Source organism: Thalassophryne amazonica, chromosome 16, assembly GCF_902500255.1.
Source record: "Thalassophryne amazonica chromosome 16, fThaAma1.1, whole genome shotgun sequence".
NCBI classification, from domain to species: Eukaryota; Metazoa; Chordata; class Actinopteri; order Batrachoidiformes; family Batrachoididae; genus Thalassophryne; species Thalassophryne amazonica.
The window spans coordinates 49614783-49637591 of NC_047118.1; the positions used below are offsets into that span (position 1 = coordinate 49614783).

A 22809-nucleotide genomic window follows, 5' to 3' on the forward strand; every position below is an offset into this window, starting at 1 on the left:
TTAACTCAACCACTAAATTACATGCATTTACAAAAATTGGAGCACCTTTAACTTTTGACTGCTGCACAAACCTTTGTCATCATTTTTACACCATAACTTCCAACATTCATTCATAGATAGTCCAAACTATACCTTTTTGGAGTCCCTATGACCAGACAAATAATGTGGTATACTTTTCAAAATGAATTGGACCATTTTTAAATGTTGACGCCTGTGTAGTCCTTCACTGACTCCTATCTGGCTACAGCTGACACTTGGGAAGGCTATCATACATTTTTGTGCAGCTCATGGTGTACTGAGTGAGGCTTGAATGAAAGTGTTGTTTCCAAATTTCCTGACGTAAGACAATGGACCTCAAGTTGCTGTTGCATAGATATGATGTTACTCTTCTACAAGTACTGAAGTACACCAACAGGCTGGTACTCCAGTTTATTTATTTATTTATGCTTTTGGATGGAACTCCACATGCCGATACAGTAGGTGGCGATATGTGCACTAAACTTGTCGTGTGAGTTGTTGAACACAAAGAACAAGAATACAACAAGCGGGGTCTTCTAGGGTGAAGTATTTGATTTATTTGTGATGTATCGTATAAAAAACTAAGATGTTTAACATTAACCCAAATGCAAGTTTCAAATAACGAGGTGAGCTTCTGGAATATGACGGAAAACATCATAAATTGTTGACCCTTGTTAGCTTGAGCTAACAGCTGCCGTTGAAGTGTGCTATCGTTATGTTGTTACAGTAATGCTCAGTTACTTCCCATTTAGTTCTTTTATTACAAGTAGTATGAGCTTTTTCTGCGAGAAAACGAATAGAGTTAAACAGTGTAAGCGTCTGTTTATTACATCAGTGATACGACCTATTAGTTACTGCTGCTAACAGTGTAGCTAGCTATTGCTGATAAACGCTGGAAAGCTGTGTCCTGTCTATGAACTGCTTTGTCTCACTCACTACGATGTTAACGTGTTTCCCTTGTAAACGAACACAGTAACTGTCACCTTTTCCCTTTGTTGTCCTTGTCCTTTCAAAGGTTGAAAGTTTAGAGCATCTAAGTCAAATGGCAGATGAAATTCCTTGAACCATCATTAGCTTGGGATCAACAACTGTCGTTAAAAAATAATTCTGCTGCTTATTGGTAAGAATTAATACTTCCTGTAATTGAATATATTACTACACTTTCCCTGACTATAAACCATCACATGGTTACACCCAGTAGCCACTGTGAATTCTGACTATGTGGCACAGAAGTGAATAAATGAGTGATTGCTGCTCTGGAGAAACTGAGTGAAACTAAGATCCAGGATTTCAATGATTTCTTTGACTAAGGTATCAGAAGGGTGTCTATATGGTGAAAGTGTCAGTTTTGTAGAGAGTTCGACTTATGTTTCTGGGTTTGGGCCTTTGAGATTGAGAGATGCCTATGGAGGCCTAATTGGGTCTCTGGAAAGAGGTGTTTGGTGATCATGATTCCTTTTCTGGAGAACAAAGTGGTCCAGATTTTTGCTGTTCTGAGGCCTCATTTACTAACGTTGCGTTACAACACAAACATTGTGTAGGTGATCTGTCATGCTGACATTCGGATTTACTAAAAAGTTAACGTTAGAATGTACAGTAGTGTTCAGAATAATAGTAGTGCTGTGTGACTAAAAAGATTGATCCAGGTTTTGAGTATATTTCTTATTGTTACATGGGAAACAAGGTACCAATAGATTCAGTAGATTCTCACAAATCCAACAAGACCAGGCATTCATGATATGCACATTCTTAAGGCTATGAAATTGGGCTATTAATAAAAAAAAGTAGAAAAGGGGGTGTTCACAATAATAGTAGCATCTGCTGTTGACGCTACAAACTCAAAACTGTTATGTTTAAACTGCTTTTTTATCAATCCTGTGAATCACTAAACTAGTATTTAGTTGTCTAACCACAGTTTTTCATGATTTCTTCACATCTGCGAGGCATTAATTTTGCTGGTTTGGAACCAAGATTTTGCTCCTTTACTAGTGTGCTTGGGGTCATTGTCTTGTTGAAACACCCATTTCAAGGGCATGTCCTCTTCAGCATAAGGCAACATGACCTTTTCAAGTATTTTGACATATCCAAACTGATCCATGATACCTGGTATGCGATATGTAGGCCCAACACCATAGTAGGAGAAACATGCCCATATCATGATGCTTGCACCACCATGCTTCACTGTCTTCACTGTGAACTGTGGCTTGAATTCAGAGTTTGGGGGTCGTCTCACCAACTGTCTGCGGCCCTTGGACCCAAAAAGAACAATTTTACTCTCATCAGTCCACAAAATATTCCTCCATTTCTCTTTAGGCCAGTTGATGTGTTCTTTGGCAAATTGTAACCTCTTCTGCATGTCTTTTATTTAACAGAGGGACTTTGCAGGGGATTCTTGCAAATAAATTAGCTTCACACAGGCATCTTCTAACTGTCACAGCACTTACAGGTAACTCCAGACTGTCTTTGATCATCCTGGAGCTGATCAATGGGTGAGCGTTTGCCATTCTGGTTATTCTTCTATCCATTTTGATGCTTGTTTTCCATTTTCTTCCACGCGTCTGTTTTATTTGTCCATTTTAAAGCATTGGAGATCATTGTAGATGAACAGCCTATAATTTTTTGCACCTGTGTATAAGTTTTCCCCTCTCCAATCAACTTTTTAATCAAACTACGCTGTTCTTCTGAACAATGTCTTGAACGTCCCATTTTCCTCAGGCTTTCAAAGAGAAAAGCATGTTCAACAGGTGCTGGCTTCATCCTTACATAGGGGACGCCTGATTCACACCTGTTTGTTCCACAAAATTGGCGAACTCACTGACTGAATGCCACACTACTATTATTGTGAACTCCCCCTTTTCTACTTTGTTTTACTAATAGCCCAATTTCATAGCCTTAAGAGTGTGCATATCATGAATGCTTGGTCTTGTTGAATTTGTGAGAATCTACTGAATCTACTGGTACTTTGTTTCCCATGTAACAATAAGAAATATACTCAAAACCTGGATTAATCTTCTTAGTCACATAGCACTACTATTATTCTGAACACTACTGTACGTCCCCCCACGCCGGTTTAATTTCAGGTGTGTGTACGTTTCTTGTGCCTTTTTGTCATTTGGTGACACTTGGAGGCAGTGCATTGAAATTGCATGTATTAAGAGCTGTTTCACAAGCCCATTGCAGTACATGTGAAAGCCATTGTTATTATGTCTTCCAAGGATGTAATAAAATCACCTGTGTTTATTTGTCTGTCTGTCTGTCTGGTGTGGGATGTGATTCTTATTTCGAAGAATACCTGGAACATGTGGTAGATCTGCCTTTGCATGTAACTTTGTGAATATTCCCATTAAATCAGGGCTCACACGTCTGCTTCTGGACTTGACTTACACTGCACATTATCTACAATAATCTGGTGTGTCTTTTCTGCCAGAAATCTGGTGTCTGCCAGTTTTAATTAGCTGTGAGGAGGGTCGGTCAGGAGGAAATATACAGGATGGGTGATCGCCAGCATCTCATATGTTGTTAGTCTTTTAGTGCCTGCAAATGTACCTGTTTTTACTTGCATGAGAAATGTACTTGTGTCTCATGTTGTTCCTTGGGTTATTTTGAGACACAGTTGTGTAATCTTTTTTAAAATAACATTGAGGCTGCAGTAGTTGGTTATACTTACACACATTGGGCCTCATGTATCACCGTTGCGTACGGCGATATTTGAGCGTATATGGGGTGTACGCCAAAACGGCTGCACTACTTGGCATTTATCAATGTGGTCGTTGGCGTACGCTGCGCTGAAAATATACACCAGGTCGAGAGGTGGCATAAATTATACACCAAAATGAACCAGCGCTGGAATCCACATAAAAATGAAGATGATCAACATGATAAACAGTGCCATTATACAAATCAATGCATATGTTACATAAATAACACTTTCCTGATTATACTATATAATACATACATTGTGGGGGGGTTCCCATGATGCACTGTTTCTTTCTCTTTTTGCTCCGTATGCATCACTCTGCATTTAATCATTAGTGATCGATCTCTGCCCCCCTTCACGGCATGTCTTTTTCCTGGTTTTTTCCCTCAGCCCCAACCAGTCTCAGCAGAAGACTGCCCCTCCCTGAGCCTGGTTCTGCTGGAGGTTTCTTCCTGTTAAAAGGGAGTTTTTCCTTCCCACTGTGGCCAAGTGCTTGCTCATAGGGGGTTGTTTTGACCGTTGGGGTTTTTCATAATTATTGTATGGCCTTGCCTTACAATATGGAGCGCCTTGGGGCAACTGTTTGTTGTGATTTGGCGCTATATAAGAAAAAAGTTGATTGAGTTGATTGAAATCCCGCTTTTGCGGGATTGTTATGGAGCACGATCCGTGGCTACAGTGCTGACTGCAAAGACAGCGCTGCACGCCCTTTTCTCCAGACTTCGAGCCTGGAGCCAGAGCAGCGCTGAGCTTAACTTCATGTGGTGTGATCGTTTTAGACTATGAAATTGATAATAACAACTGTAGTTTCGTCATTCCCTTAATTCGCCCGTGCTGCAACCAGGTTTTGTCGTCTCCATTCGGTTGTCACAATAAAATAAATACAGAAATACATTTAAAAAATAAAGAAATCTGACAGATTAGGCGTGTCTTATTAATTGAGTGAGCAAATATCCACATGTCAAGAATTATTGACATGTGAAAAGAGAATACAGTGGTCCCTCGCTATAACGCCGTTCACCTGTCGTGGCCTTGGAGTATTTAGTCCAATTTTGCATGCCTTTTTTTTTACAGTGTTCTGTGTTCTGCGTATCTGTTTATAAGAATCTTGTCGCCCAGAAGAAAAAAGAGCGCCAACAACTACTCATAACTGTGTTTGTCACACGGAAACAAACACCTGCTGCAGCGAGATGTGAGTGGGAAAAGGCGCGGCGCCAGGACACAGAGGAGCGATCTGTGACATACTGGTCAGTCACTATTAATAATTTCTTATGTGTCCGACCTCGTTCGTTGATCATTAAAATTAATTTGTTAGTTCTAAATGCCATCATAATTATTTATAGGAAAACTTTCTATTTTTATTTCTCAAACAAATGTTTGGGCCTGAAACAGTTTGGTATTATTTTCCTACTAAGGTTTGAACTTTGAGAGTGTTTACACACGAGAGAAAAGTGAGAAAATGTTCATGCCTGATTTGAGAAAGTGTATAAACTGTGTAGTGAGGGGTTTTACAGCTATGAAACGTCTATAATAATTGTAAAAAATAACGCTGACTACGTTGCGGTTTCGCGTATTTCGGGCCATTTTTTAGAACTTAACTCCAGCGATTAATGAGGGACCACTGTAACACTTTATTGATTATATACTACAAAACAATTAATATGATGGCCGCTTTTGACGCTCTATTGGCACGCGTCGTGATTGGTGAAGTTCTTTTTCATTGCCATCTTCCTGGCTTCCATGTCGTAAAATGAGGGTGTGTCTGAAGTGGAGTCTGAATATTTATGGGTGTGTTTATTATAATTACGATCGTTTCCACCCGCCACATTTATCAAGATCACGTCAGGCGTACGCCAGAAATGGGCAGGTGCGCACTGCTTGATACACGTCACGGCAACTATGGTGTATTTCAAGTTTACGCCGTAAATTTACGCCACAAGTGCGCAACATTGATACATGAGGCCCATTGTGTATTTATACACAAATCAATACTGTTCTAGGGGCTTCAGTGCAGCATGTCCAGAATACTGTAAAATAATGTGTTTGAAGGTACTCTACTCCCATTATAACACATATCAAGATACATGGATACCGATACAATATGTATTTGCATATGTATAATGCTGTTTGTTTTTAATGTGTCTCTCGGATCTAGAGTGAAGATTGGTTGGATAAAACACATCACTGATGTCAGCAGAAAAGATGGAGACGGAGAACATGTACAGTGGAGCAGAGTCACTGTATGAAGAGAAAGACAACATCCTCAGGTTAATCTCCTTGTCACTCCTTCGCTTCAGTGTACAGTGCAGAATAGAGTTGTTATTACAATGGTCATGGCACATAAGGGCATTATTTCTCCTATTTTTCTGTCTTGCTTCTCCAGTCCTGAGGATTTGTCCGAGATGTTGGCAGTAGGAACCAAGGAGGTGCATGAGAAGGCAGAGAACACTCTGTTTGTCAAGGAGTTCCTCAAGGGTCGCATCCGCAGAGAGCTCTTCAAGGTCAGTCTGAAGGAATCTCCATTTCAACTTAAGGTGGTGGTGGTGGTGGTGGTGGTGGGGGACTCCTCTTAGACAGAGGCATGAGGCACGCGGAGTACTCGCCACTATCCACCACAAACACGTTACGACTCTCTACTAACGTGTCACATAATGCCACATGGTTGCCGGTGTAGCGAGTGTTTTGGTCATGTTCGAAACACACGCCACTTAACCTCACTCATTGTAGGGTCTCCCTTTACACATCACTAACTCGCTGTGTGTCAGCATGGAGAGCACCAGGTTGTTCAGGAACTCCAAATGCATGATAAAATGATTGCCACCAACATGCCACTTACATGCCTACATTGTGAGAATAGTTTAAGGATTGTGTCGTGGTGTAACTGATCACAGTTGATCCATGGTCTGTACAATTCGCCATCATGGTTTGACATGCAGTTAAACTGCGTATTAATTGCAAAGTTTATATAATTGTGATTTGTATGTATTGATTGACTGTATAGGGGCTGCAGTCTCATGTTCTTCACGGAGAAGTGGTTGGATGAACATGTACCGGACTCTGTTATTAACATGGACGGCTTCACACTTATCCCTGCGGACAGGATGCTGGTGGAGAGCGGGAAGAAAAGAGGAGGGGGCTCGCTGTTTATGTGAGTGAGAGATGGTGTACCGCAGCTCATGTTCACATGAAGGATCAGATCTGCTCCTTGGATGTGGAGCTACTCGCGGTGAGCATGAAGCCGTACAATCTCCCACAGGAGTTTGGGAGTGTGATTGTGCTCTGCGCGTATATTCCTCCCTCTGCAGACGCCACCGCTGCCTGTGAGCGGATTCACAGTGCAGTGACACGGCTGCAGACACAGCACCCCCGCGCTCTCCTCATCATCACTGGGGACTTTAACCATGCTTCCCTCTCTGCCACCCTCCCTACGTTCACCCAGTGCATTACGTGTAAAACCAGGGACAATAAAATACTGGATCCTTTTTACCCTAACGTGGAGGACGCTTACACCAAAGCCCATCCCCCCCCCCCCCCCCCCCCCCCGCTGGGACGCTCAGATCACAACCTTGTCTACCTGCTCCCCCAATACACACCCAGGGTCAGAAAAGGTCGGTGAAACTCTGGACTGAAGAGGCCACTGAGAGGCTGAGGGACTGTTTCAGAACCACAGACTGGAGCATGTTTCAAAACTCTGATGGAGAAGACATTAACGGCCTGACCCAGTGTGTCACTGTCTACGTGAACTTCTGTGTGGAGAGCACTGTGCCTATCTGGAGGGTACGGTGGTTTCCCAACAACCACCCCTGGTTGACCCCTGAGCTGAAGGTCCTGATGAACCAGAAGAAGAGGGCTTTCAAATTGGGAGACAGAGAGGAGCAGTGTAGAGTCCACCGAGAACTCCAGTGGAGGATCCGGGCAGCCAAGAAGGAGTACGGAAAGAAGATGGAGGAGCAGCTGGCCCAGAACTATGTCAGGGATGTGTGGAGAGGCCTCAAGACCACCTCCGTATTTGGGCAGGGTGCCAGCAGGACTGCAGATGGAGATTCTCGGTATGCAGTGGAGCTAAACAGTTACTTTAACCATTTTGGCTCCTCCACACCTGGCCCTCTGCCTGCTCTCGGCTCTCCACACGTCTCCAGCCGCCAGCCCTCCAGTCCTTCAGACCCCCCACATTCTTCCCCCTGGCCACCTCCACTGCACCCCGGACTTTGTCCCTCCTCTCCCTGGACTGTATTCAGCACCAGCCCACCTCAGCTCACACCTCAGCTCCCCCCTCACTGTGACTCCGACTGAGGTGAGAGGCCAGCTCCTGCGGCTGAAGCAGAGGAAAGCAGCAGGACCTGATGGGATCTCCCCAAGGCTGCTGAGGACCTGTGCAGATGAGCTCTCTGAGGTCCTCAGCCACATCTTTAACAAGAGCCTCAGCCTGGGGGTGGTCCCCACCCTGTGGAAGACCTCCTGTGTGGTCCAGGTTCCCAAAACGCCGCATGCCAAGGAACCGGCCCACTACAAACCAGTTGCCCTGACCTCCCACCTCACGAAGGCCATGGAGCGGCTTGTCCTGTCCCACCTCCGCACTGTGGTGAGCGACATCCTAGACCCGCTGCAGTTCGCCTACAGGCCCAACATCGGGGTAGATGACGCTGCGCACTTCTGGATCCAACAACAGGAAGAATCTCTGTTAACATTCAAGGAGTTAACGATAAAGTGACAGTATTCTTTTCCCTGTGCAGCTTTGAGCCCACTGAACTGAGCATCATGTTTGAAGTGCGAACACAGGGAAGTCCACAGCTCCAGAAAATAATGAGTATTCCCAGCGTTTTTGTAGAATCTGCTTGGCAGAACCAATAATCTGAAAAAATGTTTTTATTCGGAAAAGGTGACAAATAAAGCTATTATTGTTACCTTCTCACCAGAAAATGTTGATATCCTCATCTCTTGTGTATATATTAAAAAAGAACTCAGATATAAACTTAAATCAGTTTTGCTCCTTTTCTGATTTTTTAAATATATAATTTTTTTATTCAATTTTTTTTGAAAGGCACAGTACATAATTAACAATTGCATAAAATAAGATAGCAGAAAACCAATAAGGACACAGAATACTACATTTTTCAGTATTAACTAGACAGAAATCCTACTTGCATAAGTCCAAAACTTATTCCACAGTGAAGTCCTATCATTCATTTCCTGTTTCAGTCTGTTGAGCATACACCCCTATGATGCCATTTATACAACTGCGTCTGTTTCCAAACATCCGGAACCTGGGTTGTTTTCCGGTGTCTCAAGATGAACTTTAAAGCTGTAATGATATCAGTTATAATAACTGAAAAAGTAGACAAATTTATCACTTGGGACATATCCCCTAACAAACAAAGATGTGGACTCAAAGGAATCCTAGGGCATACCATCTGCTCAGAATGTCCAACACATCAGTCCAGAATAGTCCAATTTGAGGGCATTCCCAAATACAATGAAGAAAAGTTCTGGGTGCTATCTGACATTTCCAGCATAAATGATCAGGTATCAGTTTCATTCTATGTAACCTTACTGGTGTATGATAATACCTATAAAGTATTTTGTACTGAGTGAATTTCCCTTTTACTTGCTTTACATACTTGCCACATTCTGCTAGATTAGCCAGCCATCTCTTGTTTAATTACTTCTCCCAGAGCCTTTTCATACAAGTACCGTCAGTGCTCATAAAACTACTGGTAATTCTATAAAATGTGAGACTGTGACACTCCTTTGGCAGACCCAAATACTTAGGACCACCATTACTAGCAGTTTTATAGTTGGAGTTCACACAATTTCTTATATGTAAATATCTCCAAAACTGGTCTTTGCTCTTATGGCCACAATGTTCAGACAGATCTTCATATGACATAAAAACACCCTCACCCCCAATAGTATGTCACTTGAATACCACTATCTCCAGTATACCATTGACCTTCCTAATGGCAGGGTTATTCCATAATGATGAATATTTGTGAAAATGGGCTGAGAACTTGTAGATTTTACAACCCCAATTCCAATTAAGTTGGGATGTTGTGTAAAATGTAAATAAAAACAGAATACAATGATTTGCAAATCCTCTTGGTAACAATCTGGATGGTCTTTTTCCTCTTTTGTCCGGAGGACACGACATCCATGATTTCCAAAAACATTTTGAAATGTGGACTCATCAGACCACAGCACACATTTCCACTTTGGGCCCAAGCTCATTTGAAATGGACAGACGCAGAGAAGCCGGTGGCGTTTCTGGATATTGTTGATGTATGGCTTTTGCTTTGCATGGTAGAGTTTTAACTTGCACTTGTAGATGTAGCGATGAACTGTGTTAACTGACAATGGTTTTCTGAAGTGTTCCTGAGCCAACGCGGTAAGATCCTTTAAACAATGATGTCGGTTTTTAATGCAGTGCCGCCTGAGGGATCGAAGGTTATGGGCATTCAATGTTGGGTTTCGGTGTTCCCGCTTATGTGTAGAAAGTTCTCCAAATTCTCTGAATCTTCTGATTATATTATGGACTGTAGATGATGGAATCCCTAAATTCCTTGCAATTGAACGTTGAGAAACATTTTTCTTAAACTGTTGGACTATTTTTTTCACGCAGCTGTTCACAAAGTGGTGATCCTCGTCCCATCTTTGCTTGTGAACGGCTGAGCCTTTTGGGAATGCTCATTTTATACCCAATCATGACACTCATCTGTTTGCAATTAACCTGTTCACCTGTGGAATGTTCCAAACAGGTGTTCTTTGAGCATTCATCAACTTTCCCAGTCTTTTGTTGCCCCTGTCCCAGCTTTTTTGAAACGTGTTGCAGGCGTCCATTTCAAAATGAGCAAATATTTGCACAAAAACAATAAAGTTTATCAGTTTGAACAACATATGCATAACAACATAGATCTGATTCTGTATTTGTCTAGTCTACTCTGCCTATTGTCCTCACCCATTTAATAAAGCCTGGCCCAAAACCAATTTGTGTCATGGTAAAACCAGAAATTCCCATTCCACCTTATCAAAGGCCTTTTCAGCATCTCGAGAAATGGCAACTACAGGAACCTTCGTTATTTCACTTACTCTTCACTCAAACTTACATGATCAGATGACAACCTATTTTTCGTAAAACCCACCTGGCTAGGATGAATAATAGCAGGTAAAACCTGTTGTAGTCATAATGGTAAGACCTTTGTCAATATTTTGTATTCCAAATTGAGCAGGCTTGTCAGTCTAAAATTTGAAGGATCAGTTGTGTCCCAGTCTGCTTTGGGGATTAATTTTATCGAGGCCTTAGTGGGGAGGGGGACATCAGCACTTGCATGAATATTTCTTGGTACACTTTCCACAGTATTGGAGCTATAATATCTATTCTTTATAATAGTAATAATGATAACAATAATAATAACAGCATAATATAATATTTGATGGTAACGATGGCTTTCCTGGGAAACCATTCATGGTAAATCAGACTGCTTTCCTTACCGCCATCTCACTTACTGGGGACTCCAGTCCTTCTGCCATACTTGGCTGCAATTATATATATATATACACAACACTTTATTCCTTCAGTTGTCTTGCCAGTAATTCACCTGTCTTTTCACCCCTTCATAAAAACTAATTTTCAATAGATACAATGCATATTCAGCTTTTTTGTTGTACATATCATATAACTGGAATTTAAGTTTGCAAAGTTCTTGATATTGTAAATCAGAATATGATTCTGATAACTTAATTTCTTTAATCTTAATTTCATCTTCCATTTTTTTGCTTCTATTCAAATTTGCTCCTCTTTGTCATTGCCTGGGCAATCAGTTTACCACTAATATATACTTTTGAGGCTTCCCATACTGTTGCAGTGTGTGCTGTACTGCCAATATTTGTCTCGAAGAAAGACTTAAGATCTCCTCCCAAAGCCTTTTTGAAATTTTGAACTTGTAATAGAGAAATATTCATCCACTACATTCTTCTCCCTTCAAAGTCCTAATCCATGTTAATATGTAAATCCACTGCTGCCTGATCCTCTGATTTGTATTTTTTGTACTTTTCAGGATTTTGTCAAAGGCTGTTTTTTTTAATTCACTGATAATGTTCATATTGCAGCTTTAACACAAGAATTTTATTTTAAACTATTCTGTGAAACATTGGACAGCTTGTTTTCATTTAGGACCATAGGCAAACGTTCCTGATTTTCATTGCTTATTATGTTATTTTTCAAGAATGTGAAGAGAAGTAACATTTTTATTTATTTATTTATTTTTGGCTGATCCAATCCATGGCTTAAAAACTTTGGAATGTGTGATCAGTGACATCCCTAGAATTGTGACACTGCCTGTCCCACAAAATTTAATCAGCTATTTCTGACTCAAGGACAGTGTTGCTTAAAAATAAAGACTGTAATTCAAATTTGTTGTGTTTTTTCAGTTTCTGTGTACACAGTCAGGTGTGCACGATTCCATAGTTTATGTCCCTGTTGGTTGGTGGTTGTAATTGGTGTTATAAACTAAATTTGAGCAATCAAAGATGTTTATATTTGGCCACTGTTTTGTCTTGCTTTCAGCTTGGTGCCGTGGCACTCTACTATACCTACACAGCTATCGAGGAAGAGATTGAGAGGAACAAGGACCACGCCCATTTTGCTCCTCTTTATTTTCCTGCAGAGCTGCACCGCCATGAGGCCTTGGCTCATGACCTTGAGTACTTTTATGGCCCACAATGGCAGAGCATGATCAGCTGCTCTGCAGCCACTCAAAAATATGTGGATCGTATCCGTCAAGTAGGACAGGAGGACCCAGTGCTGCTGGTGGCTCATGCTTACACTCGATACATGGGGGACCTGTCTGGAGGCCAGGTGCTGAAGAAGGTAGCTCAGAGAGCTTTGAAGCTGCCCCCCACGGGAGAGGGCCTGGAATTCTACTACTTTGATGCCATCCATAGTGCCAAAGAATTCAAACAGCTGTATCGGAGTCGGATGAACGAACTGGAGCTGGACATGGAAACAAAGAGGAGACTAGTTTCGGAAGCAGTCAAGGCTTTCCAGTTCAACATTGAGGTGAGGGGGTGAGGAAAATGGAAAGGAGGTTGATGAGGTTGTGAAAGGTGAACAGAATGCTTTGTGTGGATGTGTAACTGGCAGTCAGTCATGATGGGGTTGAGGCTGATAAATTAAGATTTTCTCACATACAGTGGGGGAAATAAGTATTTGATCCAATGTCAATTTTGCAGGTTTTCCCCACCCACATCCACTTTCTAATAAATAATCATAACAGTTGGTGTTCTCACCAAGCTGCTTGCCTGTTGTCCTGTAGACCATCCCAGCCTTGTGCAGGTCTACAGCTTTGTCCTTGATGTCCTTAGACAGCTCTTTGGTCTTGGCTATGGTGGATAGGTTGGAGTGTGATTCATTGAGTGTGTGAACAGGTGTCTTTTATACAGGTAACAAGTTCAAACAGGTGCAATTAATACAGGTAAAGAGTGCAGAATAAGAGGGCTTCTTAAAGAAATCTAACAGGTTTGTGAAAGCCAGAATTCTTGCTGGTTGGTAGGTGATCAAATACTTATTTCATGCAATAAAATGCAAATTAATTATTTAAAAATCATACAATGTGATTTTCTGGATTTTCTTTTCTTTTTTTTTTAGATTCTGTCTCTCACAGTTGAAGTGTACCTACGATAAAAATTACAGACCTCTACATTCTTTGTAGGTGGGAAAACCTGCAAAATTGACAGTGGATCAAATACTTATTTCCCCCACTGGAATAGAAGTGCTTAAGTCTTTAAGGTATTTATTATCCTCAGGATTAAATTTAGGTTTTGAAATATGGAGCCCCGGGGAATCCATGGGATAAAAAACAAGTCCAGATTCAGTCAATGAATTTGATGTTCAGATGCATTGTACAGTTAAATACAACCATCTATTCTTCTTCTAATTTTTATAACAAACCGCTGTAATGTCTTGGTATTTTATGATGTGGCAGCTTTTCTAAAATATTGGAAGTTGTAATGGTTTTAGTCTTCTCTTTTCTTTTGCAACAAAATTGCAGGAACAAGTGAAAAATTGCAAAAATAGTTGATAATTTTTTTAATCATGCATTAAAAATTAAATGGAAGTTGTTCCAGCGAGACATTCCACAGAAAATAATTTTCTTTACCTCTCACCTACACACAGTTAGTTGCTCATACACACAGACAGCATGTTATCATTTATTTCATGGAACTCACATTAATTCATTCAGTACTTGTTATAGATGTGTGCAACAGCCTGTCATGAGAGATTTTTGGGATCTTTTCATTTATTTTTCCCCTTCAAAACAGATTTTCTTACCTTTGGCTATAAATTAATCTGAATAGAGGGTCACGGGCCAAACATATTTCTGTGTGAATTACATACCATTTCAACTAAATTCATTATATTTTGTAGAAAATCATAAGATCACTTGTTTAATTTGGTGAATGGTAAATTATTCCAGAAGGGACCAAAACAAAGGAAAGCCCAACCACACATGGCCTGCAGGCTGCACATATAGCCACCCTGCACACACATTTATATTTATGCAACCACAGAAAGACAAGAAGCTTTTGCTGCACTGTGTCCATCTTTATTTGTTTTGCAGTTTAACTACTGTGAGACAATCACAAAATAACATTCTTTCTCTGATTGACAGTTTTGCTAAAGAAAAGATGGTCACGTTCTCTTTTCTGTGGAACATGACTGCCATGTACTCTGTCTCATCACTTGTTCATGCAGTCTGAAACATTCTCTCTGCAGTCAGGGGGAAAAAAGCAAACAACTATGAATGAGCTACTTGTAAAGGATCTGCATCGTGCAGTTGAACTGATGAAAAAAAAAAAAAAAATCTGTTGTAAACAGAATGTATATGTACGTAAAAGATTCAGCGCCCCCAGGATCCTGTGTGTATGTAAAATCCATGTCTTTTGTGTAGGCTCTCAGTTGTCCAGGTGGTTTCCATAGTAGAGAAGCTTGAATCTTCGACTGGACTGGGTTGCTTGACGCAAGGACGTTTCGCTTCAAATCGCAGAAGCTTCCTCAGCTAAAATTCTTGCTCTGGTAGTCTGACTTCTGTCTTGACTCTTGTAGAGAAGAATAAACAGAAGCCACAAAAGCTGGAGTTTTAAACCTAACCAGACCCCTCCTACCGAGAGGCAGACTGCTATATGCTAGTGACTAAACAATAGCTCCAATTAGCAACTATTGTGCTGTAGTTAGCACCCTCCTAATGACAGGGCAGCTGTCCCTCCTAATGATGGGATGGACGCCTTTCCTGATGGCTCCCTTGACGACTTTCCTGATGACGTGAATGACTCATTACCATGAACAAAAGACTGACCTGAGTACCCTTTGACCTGAGTACCCCATTGTAAACAGGGGACAAAGCGTGTCTCAGACCCCCTCCCCGGTTAAGGCTGGATTTCAACTGTTTCACATAGAATGCCTCCTTGACCCCTCTCTCAAACATTTCTTCTCTCTGGCTAAGATTTTAACTTCCTTGTCCTCAAACGTGTGGTTAGTCTCTTTAAGGTGGAGATGAACTGCAGATTGAGGTCCACTGGCACCCTCTCTGCGGTGCTGGTATAGCCTTTTGTGTAAAGGTTGCTTAGTCTCACCTATGTAGTGTTCGTTACAGTTTTCCTGACATCTGATAGAATACACTACATTGCTCTGTTTGTAACTAGGGATCCTGTCCTTAGGGTGAACTAATTTCTGTCTCAAGGTGTTAACCGGTTTAAAGTAAACTGGGATTTTGTGCTGTCTGAAGATCCTCTGTAGTTTTTCCCCTACTCCTGCTAAATAAGGGAGAGACACTCTTCTTCTTGTCCCTGTCTCCTGTCTATCTGGTCTCTTTGTTCTCTGGGACCTCTGCACTTTGTCCAGGGACCATCGTGGGTACCCACATACTGTGAGGGCTTTCCGGACAAGTTGTTGTTCTTTAGCCCTTCCCTCTGCAGTTGTGGGCACCTGTAGGGCTCTGTGTTGAAGAGTCCTGATCATCCCGAGCTTGTGTTCAAGGGGGTGGTTTGAGCCAAAGAGCACATATTGGTCAGTGTGAGTGGGTTTTCTGTAAACCCCTGTCTGGAGCTGCCTGTTCTCTCCAGTCGTAACATCACAGTCCAAGAAGGCTAAATGGTTGTTTCTGGCATCCTCACGTGTGAACTTGATATTGGAGTCCACTGAGTTGATGTGTTCTGTAAAGTCCTCAACCTCCTGTTGCTTGATTGTAACCCATGTGTCATCGACATATCTGAACCAGTGACTGGGAGGGATGCCCGTGAAAGACGTCAAGGCTGTCTTCTCCACTCGCTCCATGTACAGATTAGCCACAATGAGGGATACCGGAGACCCCATCGCACAACCATGGATCTGCCTGTAGTAATTCCCCCTAAACAGGAAATACGTGGTGTTGAGACAGATCTCCAAGAGTTGGCAGATGTGGCCTGGTGTGAGTTTGGTCCTTTCAAGTAGAGAGACATCCTCCAGCAGTCTCTGCCTCACAGCTGAGACGGCCTCAGCGGTGGAGATGCAGGTGAACAACGATGTCACACGGTAGGAGGGGTCTCGTTAGGTTTAAAACTCCAGCTTTTGTGGCTTCTGTTTATTCTTCTCTACAAGAGTCAAGACAGAAGTCAGACTACCAGAGCAAGAATTTTAGCTGAGTAAGCTTCTGCGATTTGAAGCGAAACGTCCTCACGTCAAGCAACCCAGTCCAGTCGAAGATTCAAGCTTCTCTACTAAAATCCATGTCCATCCATCCATCCATTTTCTTCCGCTTTATCCGGAGTCGGGTCACGGGGGCAGCAGCTCAAGCAAAGCCGCCCAGACCTCCCGATCCACACACACCTCCCCCAGCTCCTCCGGGGGAACCCCAAGGCGTTCCCAAGCCAGCCGAGAGATGTAATCCTTCCAGCGTGTCCTGGGTCTTCCCCGGGGCCTCCTCCCAATGGGACGTGCCCGGAACACCTCTCCAGCGAGGCGTCCAGGGGGCATCCGGAAAAGATGCCCGAGCCACCTCAACTGACTCCTTTCAACGTGGAGGAGCAGCGGCTCGACTCCGAGCTCCTCCCGAGTGACCGAGCTCCTCACCCTATCTCTAAGGGAGCGCCCAGCCACCTTGCGGAGGAAACTCATCTCGGCCGCTTGTACCCGCGATCTCGTTCTTTCCGGTCATGAGCCAAATCTCATGACCATAGGTGAGCATCGGAACGTAGATCGATCGGTAAATCGAGAGCTTTGCCCCCCTACTCAGCTCTCTCTTCACCACGACGGTCCGATACAGCGACCGCATCACTGCAGACGCTGCACCGATCCGTCTATCGATCTCACGCTCCATTCGTCCCTCACTCGTGAACAAGACCCCGAGATACTTAAACTCCTCCACTTGAGGCAAGGACACTCCACCGACCTGAAGAGGGCAAAGCACTTTTTTCCAGTCGAGAACCATGGCTTCGGATTTGGAGGTGCTGATTTTCATCCCGGACGCCTCACACTCGGCCGCAAACTGCCCCAGTGCACGCTGAAGATCCTGATTTGACGAAGCCAACAAAACTACATCGTCCGCAAACAGCAGAGACGAGATTCTGTGGTTCCCAAACCAGACTCCCTCTACACCCTGGCTGCGCCTAGAAATTCTGTCCATAAAAATAATAAACAGAACCGGCGACAAAGGGCAGCCCTGGCGGAGGCCAACGTGCACTGGAAACAGGTTTGACTTACTACCGGCAATGCGAACCAAGCTCCTGCTGCGGTCGTACAGGGACCGGATAGCCCTTAGCAAAGGACCCCGGACCCCGTACTCCCGGAGCACTCTCCACAGGGTGCCCCGAGGGACATGGTCGAACGCCTTCTCCAAATCTACAAAACACATGTGGACTGGTTGGGTGAACTCCCATGAACCCTCGAGCACCTGATGGAGCGTGTAGAGCTGGTCCAGTGTGCTGCAACCAGGACGAAAACCACACTGCTCCTCCTGAATCCGAGGTTCGACCATTGGAGGAATTCTCCTCTCCAGTACTCTGGAATAGACCTTACCGGGGAGGCTGAGGAGTGTGATCCCCCTATAGTTGGAACACACCCTCCGGTCCCCCTTCTTAAACAGAGGGACAACCACCCCGGGTCTGCCAATCCAGAGGCACTGTCCCCGATCGCCACGCGATGTTGCAGAGGCATGTCAGCCAAGACTCAGGACGGATTTCATCCACCCCAGGAGCCTTGCCAGCGAGGAGCTTTCTAACCACCTCGGTGACTTCTGCCTGGGTAATGGATGAGTCCGCCTCTGGGTCCCCAGTCTCTGCTTCCTCTTTGGAAGACCTGACAATGGGATTGAGGAGATCCTCGATGTACTCCTTCCACCACTCAACAACATCCCCAGTCAGGGTCAACAGCTCCCCACCCACACCGTAAACAGTGCCGGTGGAGAGCTGCTTCCGCCTCCTGAGGCGTCGGACGGTTTGCCAGAATCTCTTCGAGGCCGACCGATAGTCCTCCTCCATAGCCTCCCCGAACTCCTCCCAGACCCGAGTTTTTGCCTCTGCGACCGCACGGGCTGCGGCACGCTTGGCCTGCCGGTACCTGTCATCTGCCTCTGGGGTCCCACCTACCAACAAAGATAAGTAGGACTCCTTCTTCAGCTTGACGGCATCCCTTACTTCCGGTGTCCACCACCGGGTTTGGGGATTGCCACCGCGACAGGCACCAGAGACCTTGCGACCACAGCTACGAGCGGCTGCATCAACAATGGAGGTGGAGAACATGGTCCACTCGGACTCCATGTCTCCAACCTCCCCCGGAATCTGGGAGAAGCTCTCCCGGAGGTGGGAGTTGAAGACCCCCCTGACAGAGGGTTCCGCCAGTCGTTCCCAGCAGACCCTCACGATACGTTTGGGCCTGCCAGGTCTGACCGGCTTCCTCCCCTCCCAGCAGATCCAACTCACTACCAGGTGGTGATCGGTCGACAGCTCTGCCCCTCTCTTCACTCGAGTGTCCGAGACACGTGGCCGAAGGTCAGATGATATGACTACAAAGTCGATCATCGACCTCCGGCTCAGGGTGTCCTGGTGCCACGTGCACTTATGGACACCCTTGTGCTCGAACATGGTGTTCGTGATGGACAAATTATGATTAGCACAGAAGTCCAACAACTGAACACCACTTGGGTTCAGATCGGGGAGGCCGTGCTTCCCGATCACCCCCTCCAGGTCTCACTGTCGCTGCCCACGTGGGCGTTGAAATCCCCCAGGAGAACAATGGAGTCCCCAGTCGGAGCGCTATCTAGTACCCCTCCCAGGGACTCCAGGAAGGTCAGGTACTCTGCACTGCCGCTCGGCCCGTAGGCCGAGACAACGGTGAGAGACCTGTCCCCGACCCGAAGGCGTAGGGACGCGATCCTCTTGTTCACCGGAGTGAACACCAACACATGGCGACTGAGCTGGGGAGCAATAAGCAATGCAACCCCAGCTCTCCGCCTCTCCCCGTGGGCAACGCCAGAAAAATGAAGCATCCAGCCCCTCTCCAGGAGTTGGGTACCAGAGCCCATGCTGTGCGTGGAGTTGAGCCCGACTATCTCTAGTCGGTATCTCTCAACCTCCCGCACAAGCTCAGGCTCCTTACCCCCGCAGCGAGGTGACATTCCACGTCCCAACAGCCAGGGGCTGTGAGCATGGACCGGGCCGCCGGGCCACCTGCCCTCGACCGCCGCCCAATCCTCTCTGCACCCGACCTCCATGGCCCCCTCTGCAGGTGGTGAACCCATAGGAGGGCGGGCCCACGTTGCTCCTTCGGGCTGAGCCCGGCCGGGCCCCATGGGCTAAGGCCCGACCACCAGGCGCTTGCGCGCGAGCCCCAACCCCAGGCCTGGCTCCAGGGTGGGACCCCGGCTCCGCCGTACCGGGCGACGTCTCGGTCCTTGATCTTTCACTGGTCATGGAGGTTCTGAGCTGCCCTTAGTCTGACCCGTCACCTAGGACCTGTTTGCCTTGGGAGACCCTACAGGGAGCACAAAGCCCCGACAACATAGCTCCTAGGATCATCCGGGTACGCAAACTCCCCCACTACGATAACGATAATTAATTTTGTTGGTTTGGAACCAAGATTTTGCACATTTACTAGTGTGCTTGGGATCATTGTCTTGTTGAAACAACCATTTCAAGGGCATGTCCTCTTCAGCATAAGGCAACATGACCTCTTCAAGTAATTTTGACATATCCAAACTGATCCATGATACCTGGTATGCGATATACGAATATATCGTATAGGCCCAACACCATAGTAGGAGAAACATGCCCATATCATGATGCTTGCACCACCATGCTTCACTGTCTTCATTGTGAACTGTGGCTTGAATTCAGAGTTTGGGGGTCGTCTCACAAACTGTCTGCGGCCCTTGGACCCAAAAAGAACAATTTTACTCTCATCAGTCCACAAAATATTCCTCCATTTCTCTTTAGGCCAGTTGATGTGTTCTTTCGCAAATTGTAACCTCTTCTGCACGTCTTTTATTTAACAGAGGGACTTTGTGGGGGATTCTTGCAAATAAATTAGCTTCATACAGGCGTCTTCTAACTATCACAGCACTTACAAGGTAACTCCAGACTGTCTTTGATCATCCTGGAGCTGATCAGTGGGTGAGCCTTTGCCATTCTGGTTATTCTTCTATCCATTTTGATGGTTGTTTTCCGTTTTCTTCCACGCGTCTGTTTTTTTTGTCCATTTTAAAGCATTAGAGATCATTGTAGATGAACAGCCTATAATTTTTTGCACCTGCGTATAGGTTTTCCCCTCTCCAATCAACTTTTATCAACTAGTAAAAAAAAAAAAAGTAGAAATGGGGGTGTTCACAATAATAGTAGTGTGGCATTCAGTCAGTGAGTTCGTCAGTTTTGTGGAACAAACAGGTGTGAATCAGGTGTCCCCTATTTAAGGATGAAGCCAGCACCTGTTGAACATGCTTTTCTCTTTGAAAGCCTGAGGAAAATGGGACGTTCAAGACATTGTTCAGAAGAACAGCGTAGTTTGATTAAAAGTTGATTGGAGAGGGGAAAACTTATACGCAGGTGCAAAAAATTATAGGCTGTTCATCTACAATGATCTCTAATGTTTTAAAATGGACAAAAAAACAACAACAAAAAAAACAAGAGATGCGTGGAAGAAAACGGAAAACCATCAAAATGGATAGAATAACCAGAATGGTTATGCTGAAGAGGACATGCTCTTGAAATAGGTGTTTCACCAAGACAATGACCCCAACCATACTAGTAAATGTGCAAAATCTTGGTTCCAAACCAACAAAATTAATGCCTCACAGATGTGAAGAAATCATGAAAAACTGTGGTTATACAACTAAATACTAGTTTAGTGATTCACAGGATTGCTACAAAAGCAGTTTGGACATAATAGTTTTGAGTTTGTAGCGTCAACAGCAGATGCTACTATTATTGTGAACACCCCCTTTTCTACTTTTTTTTTTTACTAATAGCCCAATTTCATAGCCTTAAGAGTGTGCATATCATGAATGCTTGGTCTTGTTGGATTTGTGAGAATCTACTGGTACCTTGTTTCCCATGTAACAATAAGAACTAAACTCAAAACCTGGATTAATCTTTTTAGTCACATAGCACTACTATTATTCTGAACACTACTGTATGTATACGTTTTTGGGAGTTAGCCAGTGTTTCCTCTTCCGAAAGCTTGGCAGGGTGGCTGACAGCTCTGCCGCTTGATGCTGTTAACACATTCTCCTGAATGTGTTTCATTGTAAAAACATTTTTATGTTGAATTTAAGTAAATTCATTTTTATAGTGCTAAATCACAACAAAGCTGTCCCAAGGCGCTTCATACAGGTAAGGTCTAACCTTATCAAACTCCCTGAGCAAGCTGAGTTTAAAGCCCATAAACGGTTCTTAACATGGCTTACTATGCAATCTGTATAGTACAGTATAGGAAAGCTTCCAGATGACACAGTCCAGATGAGAGAATTAATTTTGCTCACATGAAAACCTCTAATAATATGAATGCTTGCTGTGATGACGTTGGCTTTTATTTTTTAACCCAAATTCCCAACTCTCAGGCAGTGAATGTATGTTTCTTGAATTATGATCGGTAGCATTATAATAATTTTGTGTAAAACTTTTTGAGAACATATACTTAAAAAACAAAAGCTTTCTGAATATGCATTGTTTGCTCCCAGGTGTTTGAGGAGTTGGAGGAGATTGGGAAGTCCATCCAAGAAGATGTTCTAGATGTTGGCGTGCCTGCTCATGGCACAGCAGGTGGCGATCTCAGCAAATGTCCCTACTATTCTGCCAAAATGGGTATGCTTTGATGCATTCTCTGGCACTGTAGCTCCTTGAACTGAGAAACATATGAATGACATTAATCTAATTGTCATATGTTGCTTTTCTTTTGTTGTTTACGCCATCACAGCAGCGAGCGGTGGAACTGCATGCGTCTGTCAGCTCGCCATGACTGTTCTCAGACACCCGGCAGGGCAGGTGCTGTTTGCTACTTTGTTTGCTGTTTTGGCTGGATTGGCCGCACGGTATTTCATGTGATCGAGCCCTCAGCTCATCTCTCTGGAACTGTGAGTGAGGAGAAACTCAGAAGGAAGAACTGTAAGGACTGCAAAATTCCCACAAACAAGCAGGCACACCCCATGAAAAAGTTTGAAAGTGTTTCAAATCGGATCTTGAATCTAGCAACATCATTAAGCAACTCCTTAATGTGTTCATTTTTCTACCTCCTTTGTTCTATCCCCCCACCATCTCATCCTTCCAGTGTGTTGGCCCCTGTGTCAAGACCTGCAGGTGTTCGTTCCTGGCCCCATTTTGTCTTGAAAGCACACATTTTTGGACTTGTACTCTATTATAAATGACTTGTTGATCAAGATTTGCCATGTTCATTAGTGACATGTTCCACTGAGAAATCAGTGGTTGACTATTGGTTTTTTGATGGCTACTACCCCTTTGGCTGATGGTCAATATATAGTGCTGATGTTTTGTTTTTTTCTTCAGCATGTGGTACAGTTTAATAATAAAGCTATCAAATGAGTTAAACTATGAATTACAATTTTGGCATTTTCTCTGAA

At 44.0% G+C, this 22809-nt stretch overlaps 1 protein-coding gene across 2 annotated transcripts; it reads left to right on the forward strand.

The window, feature by feature from the left end:
- Positions 1 to 529: 529 nt before the first annotated feature.
- Positions 530 to 22331, forward strand: LOC117528559 (heme oxygenase 2-like). 2 transcript variants are annotated; one of them, XM_034191193.1, is made up of 7 exons: positions 530 to 644; positions 1034 to 1138; positions 5871 to 5982; positions 6099 to 6216; positions 12276 to 12767; positions 21913 to 22036; positions 22149 to 22331. In XM_034191193.1, the coding sequence occupies exons 3-7, from the start codon at positions 5903 to 5905 to the stop codon at positions 22274 to 22276; spliced, it is 942 nt and encodes a 313-aa protein (XP_034047084.1). In that variant the 5' UTR covers positions 530 to 644; positions 1034 to 1138; positions 5871 to 5902; the 3' UTR covers positions 22277 to 22331. The 2 variants fall into 2 exon arrangements, with proteins under 2 accessions (XP_034047084.1, XP_034047083.1); XM_034191192.1 differs by having other exon boundaries at positions 536 to 559.
- The last annotated feature ends 478 nt before the right edge of the window (positions 22332 to 22809 follow it).